The sequence below is a fragment of the Eutrigla gurnardus genome (genome assembly GCF_963514095.1).
Source record: "Eutrigla gurnardus genome assembly, chromosome: 11".
NCBI lineage: Eukaryota > Metazoa > Chordata > Actinopteri > Perciformes > Triglidae > Eutrigla > Eutrigla gurnardus.
The window spans coordinates 16877188-16891963 of NC_139925.1; the positions used below are offsets into that span (position 1 = coordinate 16877188).

At 39.1% G+C, this 14776-nt stretch overlaps 1 protein-coding gene across 3 annotated transcripts in view; it reads right to left on the bottom strand.

Moving 5' to 3' along the window:
- Nucleotides 1-397: 397 nt before the first annotated feature.
- Nucleotides 398-14776, bottom strand: part of itsn1 (intersectin 1 (SH3 domain protein)) — a 44178-nt gene continuing 29799 nt past the window's right edge. For all 3 annotated transcript variants that reach the window (XM_084020520.1, XM_084020519.1, XM_084020518.1), the window contains 15 exons: nucleotides 10730-10851; nucleotides 10303-10409; nucleotides 9916-10017; nucleotides 9718-9799; nucleotides 9450-9548; nucleotides 9279-9362; nucleotides 8232-8315; nucleotides 7767-7898; nucleotides 6757-6837; nucleotides 6202-6323; nucleotides 5609-5691; nucleotides 5416-5499; nucleotides 4920-4984; nucleotides 4400-4508; nucleotides 398-4293 (listed from right to left, as the gene is read on the bottom strand). In XM_084020520.1, the coding sequence (XP_083876646.1) occupies nucleotides 4145-4293; nucleotides 4400-4508; nucleotides 4920-4984; nucleotides 5416-5499; nucleotides 5609-5691; nucleotides 6202-6323; nucleotides 6757-6837; nucleotides 7767-7898; nucleotides 8232-8315; nucleotides 9279-9362; nucleotides 9450-9548; nucleotides 9718-9799; nucleotides 9916-10017; nucleotides 10303-10409; nucleotides 10730-10851 (1505 nt within the window). In that variant the 3' untranslated portion in view covers nucleotides 398-4144. The remainder of the gene's footprint in view (nucleotides 4294-4399; nucleotides 4509-4919; nucleotides 4985-5415; nucleotides 5500-5608; nucleotides 5692-6201; nucleotides 6324-6756; nucleotides 6838-7766; nucleotides 7899-8231; nucleotides 8316-9278; nucleotides 9363-9449; nucleotides 9549-9717; nucleotides 9800-9915; nucleotides 10018-10302; nucleotides 10410-10729; nucleotides 10852-14776) is intronic.

Here is a 14776-nt window from a genome sequence, read left to right on the forward strand (position 1 = left end):
ATAAATATCTGTGGAAATCAGAACCAGAATACTTTAGTAACCCCTCGGGAAAATGCACAGCTGCAGTTTCTTCATAAGAGAAAGGGAAGAAAGAAAAGGTCAAATAAATATAAACATATAAAGGAACAATCATGACACTAAATATATGTATGAACATAATGTAAAACATGTATATAAAACATTATATGGTATAGTAGTGTATCTGCTGTTGATGTAGTATGTGAAGTTTGGCAGTTATGCTGTATTAAATATGTATCTGGGTGATTATTATTAATATGATCAACCACATGAGATATGTTTGTTAACAGATTTAACTTGTGCATGTTTAGCATGTGCGAGCATGCTGGCTCAAACTCAAATGATTTGCCAAAGAAAGCAACAACACAGACTGTCGCAGTCTTGGTCCAACTGGAGTTTATTCTGAACATTAAAAGACAACAACGTACATCATCTTCTACAGTGATAATTAACAGCAGGCCACCTCCATCGCCCCCGTAGCACTCATATATTAACTCTCAGTAGCAGTAGTATTATACACAACCTGGAAGGTAGACAGTAAGAACGGCTTCCAACTGGATTAGTTTCAGTACAGTGTGGAGGGGGAGGGGAGACAGGGATGTAAAACAAATTCTTCATCATCATCTTCTTCAGTCGGGGGAAACAAACATTCGTTCACACCTTGCTCCACAGACAAGCTGCTGCAACTGGTTGAGCCTCGCTGACTTCTGATTGGACAGTGTCTGGTCACTAAGGTAACTGTTGGTTGTCTCCGTGGTAATTCAGTAACCGTGGCATTAAATTAAAATTACGAACATATTTCACTCGAAAGCCAAGTAGCTAGCTTACTAACATGTCTAAAGCTCTACTGAACGAACAGACCGGCGACGTTATCAGTCCGGCTGGCTAACGCAGCGGCCATTTTGAATACTCATGGTGGGAAAGATCAACACTGCCTTCAAAGGAACTCCTGAGTTTGTTTGATATGCTTCAAAATTAAATGGTTGAATTTGTTTAATGCCTTTTCTTCGTAATAGAGCGGTTATAGTGAATGTTTGTTGGTTTTTTTATGAAAAGAAAACAGGTGATGTCAGCGTTCACCACAACTAGCGCAGCCTTTTATTCGGCACCTTATCATAAGCAAAGAAAGGAGTACACCAACTAGCTAGCCAATTTCCTCACTCATTTTAAGCAACCATTATAGCTTTTTTCTCAAAATTGGTAGATAATCTGTAGTTTAACAGCTGAACAAAAAATTGCTTTAAAAAGGATAGCGCTGATATTTAATATTTTACTAATCCTTTCAACAATTATTGTCTGCGTATATATTTTCTTCCTCTGTGCCACAATGTGCTCAGTTGTTAAAACACATCAATGAGCAGCAATGTTTGACATGTTCCTTCATGAGCATGAACAGAAACACAAGTTTATTTTGACTCAATCCCACATACGTCACTCAGCTGCCCCAATTTAAAACACCAAATGTGGATTAATCCACTGCTGAAAGTAGTCCTCAACTAATGCACTATTACCTCCTATAGAGAGGCAAAGTCCAATCCCTTACAGTGTCCCTCATGAGACCATATATTGGAAAAAAAATATGCATGGGAGTCAAATGCAAGTGTTTGATCCTGTTTGAATGTTTGTGTTTTTATGTTTTTATTCTCCTTGTCTTTCTGTAATGCATTTTAATTTTGCCTTTATTTTCTTTGAATTCTTCTATTTTTCACTTTGTTGTATGACATGTCATGATGTGAAGCACTTTGAGTCTGCCTTGTGTATGAAATGTGCTATACAAATAAGTTGCCTTGCCTTGAATTGTACCATGAATAACATTTGTTTTTTTGTCCAATCAAAAAAAATTGCATGAACAGAAAGTCACAGTTTGTCACAATGTACATCACCAACATGGCCGTGGCGAGCTAGCTAGCCATGTAACCTAGCTATCTTCCAAGCGTAAATGTACAGTTATCTCACCTGGTGTGTGTTATCCAGTGGGTGTATAATCTTTCTAACAGTTATACTGCAAAATTTGGCTTCCAAGAGTTAATTTATACTGACACAAATAATGTGTAATTTATGCCACAATTAAAATGGGATCAAAAACATATTTGTCGCCGGTGACTGACATACGTCAGAAAATAAGGTCCCATGGTGGTCCACCGGTAGAGATGGGACGCTGTCGCAGTGATGTTTTTTGTTTTGTTTTTTTAGAAAATTGCTGAACCATTAAAAAAAGAAATATTGATAAGCCTTTATGCGATAAATCAAGTTGATCAAGTTTCCTCCTTTGACTATTCAAAATGGCCACTGTGGAACATTGTCCAGTCGAGTCCCGCTCTGCAGTGTGTATGTGTTTTAAAAGTGCTGGGAGTGCTGATGCACAGTAACGTTATGTATTTACACGGAGCTTCCTGTGGTCTAGAGTGTGGAACTGGTTCTAAAAGGCGGTTCATACATGTCTGTAGTACCAAGCATGTTCAGGGGCCCCCATCCAGCTCTGGGCCCCCTGATTCTTTTAAGGTTTTTCCTCCCCTGCATAGTGACGGCCACTGTGACAGCCCCACACAGCAGCATCATAACAACAGAAGTCAGATGTGTGACCTTAATCACCTAAAACTAAGACCCCCCTGTGTGTCCAACGTCAATAAGATAAGAAACATTTTTAAATTCTTCTTTACAGTACCCCAACTTAAATTAGGTGTCACACATGTTCCCCGTGTGCCTAAGTTTCAGCATTATTATTATCATCAGCATTATTATAATTGATGCATGTGGAAGGGACATCTTGATGTTAATTCTCACTGGACACTTTTCAAATTTCCCCTTAAACCTGTACATATTAGGCTTGTTCTGAGATTCTGTGGCAAGTGTTCAGATTAAAATTCAAAATGGCGAGGTCCCTTTACATGCAGTGCCTCTCAGCTGAAAGCCTGAGGAGTACAACTTAAGACTCGGCGAGTTCTAAGACTTGACGTAAAAATTAAATAAAAATGTACCTTTTAATTCGCTTGTCCAACTCGACACTCATACAATCATTCACACCGGCCATCTGTCTCGCTCACACACGCGCACACACAGGTTTGGGTTGGTTGGGACTAAAAAGAAGGAGGGCTGGGATTGTCACCGGAGTGTCTGAGACTGTCTGATGAAGCAGAGGAAGAGAAAACATTAAAGACCTGGCTGACCTCAAAGAGGACTGGACTGGATTTAACTGAACCAGATTGGACCAAATACTGAACTGGAACAGACTGACGGAGGAGAGACGTAGACTGGACTGGAATAAACACAGGCCTCAGTAGTCATCATTTTTCATGCTGAGCTATTTAGCGCTGTGGAGTCCATTATAAGAGCTCAACTAGTAAGGAAACTAACCGGACAAAAGCAGCAATTCAAAGAACCACTATAAGATTAAGAGCAGTGAGATACAATTAAGATGTTTATAAGACATTAGTTTAAGAGATTCAGTGATTCCATCAGAATCCGCAGCATGTCCAGTTTTAGAGTGAATATTAATCTGAAAAAAAGTGATATGTAGTCTGCACATTGCTGCCCCCTGTTGTCTGCGTTTAGACTGCATCATTATTTTAAATCACTGACAAACATGTAAATGCAACAGTGCTCCTAAAACTTCACAACTACGATGGTCAGAGTTCCAGTCCACTGGAAAAAATTAACATTACAGTGGAGGCTAGTTGCCATGTTTTTATGGATGTGTTTGTATATAGTTATGGACACCAGAAAGCTCAGATGATCTGTACGCCAGTTAGTTTGTGGTCCAATCGATTCCATTGTGAAATTCAATTTTGACACAAAACATTGTATGATAGTTGCACATATTCCTCGATCAATCAAATTACCAAAAAACAAATGACATACAGTGAATCTGGACTTTTGGGGTCTGGGGGCCCCAGGCAGTTGCCTGCTTTGCCCATTTGGCAATTCAGCTCTAATAGTTCCTACTTTCCCTCAGCTGAATGTGCCTTCCTCCTTAGACATCCACAGCCTGTAAGCAGTAAGACTCTGAACCAGACCAAATGAAGAGAATCCAGTCTTCCAGCCCAGTCTAATCCAGCCCACTTGTCTGGTCCACATCATATCTCATAGTTCCTTTTCCAGTCCAGCATAATCCCGTCCAGGTTTTCTCCTATGGTTCTTCAAACAGCTGGAGGTCCAGCCTGACGACGATCTCTCCTGTTGGAACCTCGTGGAGCAGCAACCGCTTCGTGATTGGTCCCTTAGATCCCTGGTCCTTCTTTATTTCAGCCAACCGGATTTCTGTCCTACCAAGGAAGTCTAGAGGGGGTGTCAAAGAGAGTGTGATGGATATATTACATGAAATTTATCTTTACTGGAGAACTGAAAACACAAAGGAAAATCAGTTCTCGTTATAATGACTGACCGTCAGGTGAGAACTGGTCTCGTTCAAACACAGTGACACAGAGGACGTCCTGTTCCAGGTCCTTTATAAAAAACTGACAATTGGAGTTCCACTTCGGATTCAATGTATCCTACACACACACACACACACACACACACACACACACACACACACACACACACACACACACACACACACACACACACACACACACACACACACACACACACACACACACACACACACACAGGCAGAAAGAAAAGCAGAAAAAATATTCAATTAATACATTTTTACAGTTTTAATGATGAATTTAGACTTTAGCTAACTTTTTAATTATAAAACCGTTTCTTCTTAATGACTTAGACCATCTCTTCATTTGCATCAAACACAAATCCAACTTTAGGATATAAAAGGAGGATCACAGAGGAATGGAAATAATAATAATAAACCATTTTAAATGTAAATCTCTTAACCTTCAGTCAATAATATTAGAAGAACAAATCAAAATACAAATGCTGTAAATATGACACACATGACATACCTGTAATGTTTTTGTGATATGGCACTGTGAACCCATGGTTACCTCACAGTATGGGTTACTTTTTCCTGCAAATACACACAAAAAAAGGAAAATACACACACTAGTATTCATACCTCAGTTTGATATTTGTTAATTGCCAAATGTTTAAGCGTATTTTAAAATGTATTAAAAGTATAACACATTTTCACTTCCTTTTCAAAACTGACTCACTAACGGAAGAACTTCTGAATAGCAAGTCTGGAAGCATTGTTTTACTTTTAACATTTATTGTGCAGCTTTAAAGTCCACCAAATCTTTACATGATTATTATTTTACCAAAAAACTATTTTACAAAACTATAAAACATATTGTATTTATATTTAAGTTCATGGGCATCGCTGGCCAGAAAGCAAAGGGTTTTAAAGAGAGATTATGAAAGCGTTAATAAGCAATTTGTAGTTTTGCAGGGGAAAAATTAAAACTTGAAACGTTTCTCCTTTTCAAAGTGCGTACGTACCGTGGGAGCGACAAGGTTTGAGCTCAATTCCCTCTACGATGTTGACCATCAGTCTACCGATACCCGTGGCCCTCTGAGAACGCACTGAGACAAAGAGACACAGAGAAATTAAAGGCTGATCATAGGAGGTCTGTGAAATGTTTTTTTTGCCATAACAGAAATATTCAGGGAGGAGGAGATAAAAGGGAGACACCTAGATATGCCTTCTCTCTTTTCTTCTTTTCTGTTTCAATGAAGAGTTCTGAAGCTGCTTTTATTTTCTGAACCCACGCCGTCCTGCAGAAACACACAAACACAAACTCAGACTTTCAAAGTAAAGACAGATATTTTGACCCCAGAAACCACACATCAATTTCTATTGAAGACTAAACTTTCCATTATAATAAACAAATATATAAAGGACTCAATAAAGAAAAACAGAAAATAATAAAGAAATGTAGTAATAAATGCCTCAATTAGCAAATAAATATGCAGTTTAATGTAACAGAATTATAAAACTAAATAAATAGAATGTACATATTTAGTACCAACTACTTATTTTTGTATAAATGTATTTTCATATTTAATAATTTTTGTGTCAACATGTATTTCTCTATTTATTAATTTCACTATTTATTTAATTCCCTTTTTATTTATTTCTCCGTGTATTTATTTGACGGCAGGTTTAGTCCTCCATATATTTTAAGACCTCAGCAGTGGCGAGTAAAATACCATCACAAATATGAGGAATGATGGCCATAAGTAAGAAATAAGAAAGTAGCGTGCATGTTCATGTGTTTTTATTACCTTTCATTGATGCTCTCAGCTCTAAGCGTGTAAACTCTGTCTATATGAGAGATGTGGAACAGAGGTTCGTCTCCCGATGGGTCCGTCGGCAGCTTCACCAACACTTCATTTAGGAAGATCGGCTGAACGAGACACAAAAAGCTCACTTATTAGTTGTATTAGGAGTTAGTGCAAGGAGGAGGGTATAGATACATTTAATGCAGCTCCATCTATTCACAATACATTCTACTTCTCACTCTAAACACAGTAAAAGAAAATATCTGCAGCTTTCTGAAAAGCAGATTCAAGATGTTTTCAGTGTTTTAAATCAACATTTTTTTTCTGAGTATCACGATTGCAAGTTTGGTAACAATACATGCAGATTATGATGAATAAGAGAAATTTACTGCCAAGCAGCATTATGCTTAAATCCGTTTCATAAACAGAAAGAATGAGAAACATCTTATCTTAACAGTAAAACTGAAAGTGTTAAATGCATCTTAACACTGTGCAAGTACCTACAATGTAAATATTGACTTCAGGAGTTTAGGACCTGCCGATGTTCAAACATCTTACCGTCTTGTACATGCGGTACTGCAGGTGTGTTTTCGAGGAAAAGACTTTGTCGGAGCCCGACGAGCCCAGAGGTTTGGTCACCTGCGAGAGGGAACGGAGATGAAGACGGTTTTAGAAGCAGGAAATAGGTTTCAGTAAAGCTGCGACTGTGTGGAAGAAACACAAACCTGATTGATTACGATGACTGTTTCATTATCCTTTCAGTAAAAGCACTAATTATTACAACAATCCAAAATTAATCAATCAAATGACCCCCATCAGTGATATAAGATTGTATTTGACATCATTAGATTGTTAATACTGATGCAGAAAATGTAAGCAGCATTTTACTGGTTAAAATACTATATAATTATATAGATGAAGGTACTTTGTACTTGCTTCTTCTAAAGACTCACAAGATAAATCTGAGGGCTCCGAAGATGATTAAGAGAAAACAAAGTTGTGTCAACCAATTTTACATTATTTCGGGGATTTATCTGGACATCTAGAACTGGCATTTAGTCAACTCTAATTGTGTTGTCATAGGTTTTTTTTTCTTCTGTAATGATGGTTTAGTTTCATAATACTTTTATAATTATTACTAATACTATTATCACTTAACAGACGTTTTTCTTTTTTACAGGATAACGACTTTATGTTTTAAAACTCTAATTTTTATTTTATTCAAGATTGTAATCAGTTAAATTGAATAGATTTTTAATTGATTTGATTGTTTTAATCAAAACTAAGGGAGAACCATTGTAAGCATTTTAGGCTCCCTTAGATATTCTGTTAGCAGTTACATTGTTTTTGTGCTATTATATAAATCAAACCTAATCTGAAACATGAAGACACGGCTTTTTGTGAGGAGCCACAAGTCAAAAAGATTGGCTTCATCCTTAACAATGTGTTAGATAAATTGCTTAAATTGTTTAAAAATCTAAATCTGAAAAGAACTACAGCTGTCACATAAATGTTGTAATAATATTTCCCTCTGAGATGCGGTGAAGTGGAAAGCAGCATGGAATCACCTGTGTCAGAAGCAGGAAGTCGTTGAACAGGAAGCCGTAGAGCTCCTTGCTGCTCTTGGCTTTAAACAGCTTCCCGCTGTGGAGGAACTTCCTGGGACCCAGACAGTTGGTGACGGAGTTAAACACCAGTTGCTGAGGAACAGAAATGGACAAGGACTATTAGAGTGGGAGTCAAAGGCAGGTATAAGAGCCTCCCAGCTACCACGCAGATATTATTAATTATGCATAAAAATGAACTGTTGGTTATCTGGATTTTTCGGGCGGATGACATCAGCAGACACTCAAAGTGATCGATTCATTCTGAGGGTGTTTGTTTATGGACGAGCGGAGACATGTGGTTGATATCGATGTCAGCGTGTAGGTGGTGTGTAGTACACATTGCAGAGCTTGCTCCCTGTGTGTGTGTGTGTGTGTGTGTGCATGCGTGCGTGTGTGTGTGTGTGTGTGTGTATGTGTTGCAGTTACCTCAGACAGGCCTTCACACTGGACGTGAGCCTGAATCCACTCCAGACGATCCGAGTTCTCCTTCTCCCTGACGCCCTCATTCACCTAAACACACAGAAGAAATAACAATTAATATCAAATATATCAAATATGCATTTGGACTTCACCTACATAAACTCAGACATAACTGCATCCAAAGTTCTAGTGTGTATTGAACATGATATCACAGCACTATTCTTAATTTCAACATTATTTGTGGATTTTACTTAATATCAGTTACCAGAGGAAGAAAAGGAAGGCAGAAGTTGCATGGTTGTAACTGCCATTGACTTAATTTGGAGTTATAAATGATACTATTCTTCCAACAAACGTAGCGGTTTAAGCAACGTACAGGTGGCAGTTGTAGAGTTAGTTTAGTTTAATTAGTTCATCCCATAATGAGGTCCAGGGTTTTAACAGTGTTCATCAACATGGGAACAGATGTTATGGATTTGCATCTGTAATGGAACATTGTGACTGCAACTGTATCTGCAATGTGTAACCTTCTAACTGTTTAAGCTGTTCTACATGTCGGTATGTTTTCTGCCAATGGACCAAACAGTTCTTATCTCAACTATTCACATCTGGGGATAGTGGAGAACAAGGGTACCTTGTATGATGACCTTCGAGGTCACGGGGTTGTAAAAATGACTGCAGGAAGACGGTTGACTCCCTATGGGAGTACCGCCCTGCCAAGAAAACATATCTTTGTTTCAAATTTGCCATTCTGTGGAGATCTCACCCAGCATCACTCTGTACATGTTGGTTCTCCCTCATTAATTAAAGCCAAAGCGGATGTTCCAGATAGACAGACTAAGTATTTTATTGTATAGACAGACAGATATTAAACATCAACTAAATAATTTCCACCACACATCATATTGATATTCTACAAGAATATTTGCAACTGATGCACAACAATTTCCCTTGGGATGAATAAAGTTCTATCTTGTCTTAAAGTGTGTGTGTGTGTGTGTGTGTGTGTCTCTGTGTGTGTGTGTGTGTGTGTGTGTGTGTGTGTGCATTCACCTGTGAACACAGCTCTTCTGCTTTCTCCAGAGCAGCTTTCAGGTGGCTGTGGTCTGGATGTGACTCCGGAGTGTTTTCTAAGATCTAGAATCAATAACGACAGATGGGATGTTTAGCGCGTTGGAGGTGATTTTGAAGTCTTAACAAGGCTTGCTTGTGCGTCGTACATACGTTCTTGATGATGAGTGGGTAGCGTGTGACTCTCTGCATGGGTTTGAGCAGGAAGCTGGACAGAGGCATCCCCTTACACCTGGGATCCATGGCTAACCTCTGATAAAGACAGACACAGAGAGGCACCATTAGGGAAGCTGAAACCAGTTTTTCAGTCAACTTTAGAAAATGTACAGGTAATTAAAATGATCTCTACAAAAGTCACGACAAGGGTTGTCTAAAATTAAAGTTTCTCCAACCTCTACATGAATCTGCAAGTGTTTTGTACCTTCAGAAAGTCTTTGATCTCAGGGTTGTCATCAGTTTTCTGCTGAATCAGCGTGGCTCCGTTCAGCTGACACGAACAGAATCTGCACACAAAGAAATACGTCACATGATCAGAAAAGCAGAACACTGGCATTAAAAACGGTTTACAAACGGAGATCAACTAACTCAGCTGGCTAAAGGATGGGATTGCAAGACGAACCTGATGTATGGCTGCATGTGAGGCAGCTGGTTGGTCAGGATGTCACCAATCATCTTCACCGGCATCCGATCGCCCGACATCTTCTTCCTCACTCTCAGAGCCCTGCACGGGGGGGAAGAGAGAGAAGTTTGCTCTTCGGTGTTCTTACAAGGAGTAAACTTACCTTTCATTCTGAGCTGGTAGTGTGTAAAGCTCGGGAACATTACAATCATACAAATATTAAATGGAGACGAGTGTGCGGCCACCTTCTTACCCACTTACATGATGACATAAACATCGTTTCAACCCAAAACATTCTTTTACGCAGGTTATGTCTTCATGTGAAAGAAAAGCACTAGTGTGCACGAGAGCGTAATACTGCTGTACGTTCGGTGCATTTCTATTTACTTGAGCAGTTTGATGTTGCACATGATGAGCTCCTTCCAGTTGACAAAGATCATGGCCACCTCCTTCTCCGTCAGCAGCTCGAACTCCAGCAGAGGCTTGTGGAAGATCTAAAAACACACGCACACGCAGCAAAGTTACTATGAATTCCACCAATATTCATCAAAATCCAGGTATTCCTACATATTATTACACACTTTATATTTACTTGAAAATCAGTTTGCTGCTTCGAATCCCACCATGGGAAATCAGTTGTTTATATACTTGATTGTTGTTTAATTTGTGTGGTAGTCAGTTCTGAAGTCTGACAAGATATCAGCACTGCAAATGTGTCATGTCAATTTTCAGCCAGCGTTTCCTACTTGGTTTAACCATGTAACCATTTTGAGTTATATACTGGACATATCATATATTATGTGAGTGCGTTTACCTCGGTGACGAGCTGCAGATCGTTGACGTAGTTCTCCTCGGTGACGATCAGCTCGTGGATGTATCCCTGCCTCTTCCTCTCCATGGGACTCAGCATGTCCAGCAGGTGGAGGTCAGCGCACCCTGAAATGCAAATATGATATGCACTGCTGTCAATCAAACATCCTGACACAGGGAAGGAGTGCAAAGAAAGAAAAAAGAAGCACTTTTTTAACCTGTATGAATGCATAACCAACAGAATACATACCTGAGATTAAGCAACAGTGGAACACTCTGGAGGAGAGTTTGAGTCAAATGTCTGTCGTGTTGTGTATAGCCGACACTAACGTCCAAAATATGTATATGTGTTTCAAGATTAATCCAAAGTTTATTATTATGACAGTGGTTATTTTTAATCAATTAAGTTTTTTTAGGTTCCAGAAACAGTATGGACACATTACACAACAATGTGGTGTTTATGAAGATATTTATGACATTAGTTACCTGAAATTGTTTTAAGCAGAGTGCAAATAAACTGCTTTTTAAAAGGTCTTATAAACTCACGCTGTTGTGGAATCAGTTATTATTTTTTATTATTTTTGTTGTTATTGTTATTAGGAGCTCCCTGGGTGTTCAGTCCTTCTGGACAAATGTATTCAAGGAAGCTGTGCTTTATTAACATTTTCATTTTTTCACAAGCAAGTAGACACACAGCTGTGAAAAAAATATACACTAAAAAATATATAAATTATTAATAATATATATATATATATTGGGAGATTTGTGTTATTATTTGTTGAACAAGCTGTGACAACAGTGAGTGTGTGAGTGATTATCTGTGTGTGTGTGTGTGAGAGAGAGAGAAAGAGAAAGAGAGAGAGAGAGAGAGAGAGAGAGAGAGAGAGAGAGAGAGCGAGCGAGAGAGAAATGAGTCCAGTTGGCTGCAGTCTGTCTCAGAGCATTTAATCATCAGGACCATTCAGATTCATCGCATCATCAAAATCTCCACCAATAGAACCTCAGGACATTTTTACTCCCAGCGCTAAGCTAACATTCTGTACATTTCATTCATTCATTCATTCAAGTGTCCTTTTTGTTCCTTTGTGTATCCATCTGACCATGCATGTCCATAAAATTGCTCATTCATGCTTCATTCTCACTCACTCACCGACACCAAGTGCAGTCTGGTTAAATTTGGCAGTTAATGCATTCGTCCATCCATCCTATTTATAATCCGTATGAAGCATCAACCATTACCATTCATTAGATTATATCTATAGATCATAGCTTCTTTTTTTTGTCTTTAAAAACAAACCAGACTAGAGCAGAGCCACGCTTCAGAGCAAAGTTGAATTAAACATGTTAAAAGACATCAATGTTAAAAACCCACGTTTCTAGCGGGAGCATGTGCTGCTTCCACCTGCAGCACTACTGAGTCCCCAAAATGAATTAAACTTAGGGACAAAATTGGCTGCGGATGGGAGTGTTTGTATGTAGTAACAGGCATTATTAATCAGCGTGGCTCTGATCTAGCCGGGTCTTTGTTCTAACCTACAATACTTGCTCCGAATGTGAGGAGTCTCGACCATCTGTTACCAAACTGGCAAACTTCCTCTCTGACCCTGAAAACCAGGATCTGCTCATAGTAATGTCCGTTGGGGACCCAAAACGAACCCAAATTTGGGCCTCCAGCCGCAGTTTTGTTGAACAACCGATGGTCTATGACTCATCACCCAATCAGAGACCTTCACCTCCAATACTGACAGACTTGAGGAGCCAATGGGATCCAAGCAGGTTAATTATAATAATAATAATAATAATAATAATAACGACTCTATTGCTTGTTGTATAAAAAGATGCGTAGTTCCACAATTGTTTCATTTGTTGTTTTGCGTTTCTGAGGGTAAACATTAAAATCACAATACTGTCATCTGGATAAACAAAAACAAAACAATACAAATCTGATATGGCAACCACTATAACACTAGTCTGTCGCTGCGGGAAATGCAAAATATACGCATCATTATTGTAACAGGTAATGTACAGTATATCTATATTATTTGAAAGTGAGGCAATGCGGCCGATTTGTCTGGTGCTGTCCTTCAACACAGACCTGTTAATCAGTAATATGATAAAATATGGTATATGATGTTTGTTCTACTTTGCCGCTTAAGCTAAATGACATTTAGTGGGAACAAATGGTGCACAGAAAACTGCAGCTACAAAACCAGAGTTAGGAGCGGGAAGTAATGGTACTGGTTGTGGAAAACAGCTATTGTCCTGTGCCTCAATGTTTTTTTTTGTGTCTCCTCTTAGTGCGAGTTTAAAATTTCACAGGCTTCACTGTCTCTTCCTTAATATCGCGTAGGGGTGAAAGGATTGTGCAGGATTTGTTACCTACAGTAGGTTTTGCAGTGTAGATGGGGCTAAAAACTTAAAATCAACTTTTTGGGCAGGAAGTATGGGGACAATGAGCTAAAACATTTGAGCTCCTTCAAAAGCTGCATTACAGTGTGGAAAATTCAAAGAGGTAAAACTAAAATTACTTAAAATATACCTTGTTTGTGAAATTAAGCCAAGGACTATTTTGTCATTTTAGAAAATAAGCTCATTTGATTATATCTGTAAGATGAGAAGATCAATATCTTTCTCTCGTCTGTAAATCAAATACTGAGCTACAGCTAGAAGTACATTAGCTTAGCATAAAAAATGGAGGCAGGGTAAACAGCTTTTTTTTAGAGCTCCAAAACACACCCACTCACGGAAATGTAAAACGTTGTAGTTTTACAGGAGTTAACCGCTGACTTTAGAGGTGTTTTCGGCATATTTTAATCCAAGCGACCCGTTTCCAACTGCCTGCAACTCTATGCTAAGCTAAGCTAATCCTTGTCTGCTGTAGAGTTATACTTAACAGACAGACATTGGAGTGGTATTAATTGTCTCTCATCAAGAAAGCAAAAAAAAAGGGTATTTCCCAAAATATTCCATTAACTGGAATGATTCAAAGATCCTATGATGGTCATGAGCAACTTCTCTTCCTAAATGACAAATCGTTCCACCCCTACATGTTTAGTACCAAATCTATCTCGTGTGTCCCGTCAATGTCCGTTCTGGTCTCGCCCTCAACAGTGTGCCAGCATCTCATCATCATAGCAACAGACAAAACATAAACATGTAAACAAAAACAACAACAACAGAACATAAAACGGATCAGTTGAAGTTAATACATCAGGATTTTAAACTACATCGGATAAAAACATCATCACTGTGTGTAAGATATATATGTATATGTGTGTGTGTTCATACTGTTTCAAGTCATGTGCAAACTCTCTGTACCATGATGCATTTTGTGTGTGCATGTAATTTGGTTAGCTAGTACGCTAAGCAGTTACAGCATGGCTTTCCATTTATAGCCCTGAGCTACGAGGTCTCATTCCAGCTGCTCACTCCCTTCTCCCTCCTTGCCTCCTTCCCTAGAAGAGAAAGAGAGGAGGAGGAGGAGAAACAGGCTAACTGGAAAACCAGAGAAGGGAGCTGCATCCTGGGTTGAAACTTAGTGCTCAACTGCTGTGGGACGCATCACAATACTGCCTCATTTCCTCTCCTTCTCCTTTTTTGAGTGGGGAGTAGGGAAGAGGAGGGAGGAGTCTTTGGCATTGAGGAGAGGAGAAGCCAAGAGAGGAGAGGAGACGTTAACATTGAGACTTGTCCTCCAGCAGATAGTGGGTCTTTCTGTGAAGCTGTGGGAAGGGAGGGGGTTAGTGAGGGGATGGGAGAGAGCCAGGACTTTTGACTGAAAGGTCAAAGAAGCTGCTGAACCAATGGGAGCGAGGTTAAAAAAAACAAAAAAAAACAGGAGGGAACAGGATAAGTTCAGCTACTGATTCTAATGACAGAATCTCCCATAAAGCCACAAAATGACCCACTATCCACTGTACCACGCTATGACAAGCCTGTGTGTATTGATTTGTGTTAATGTGTGTGTGTGTGTGTGCGTGCGTTGTATACAGTCACTGTGATCCAGTCAAAAACATGTTCATTAGTCCAATCTCGGGGCGAAAGGAGCTCA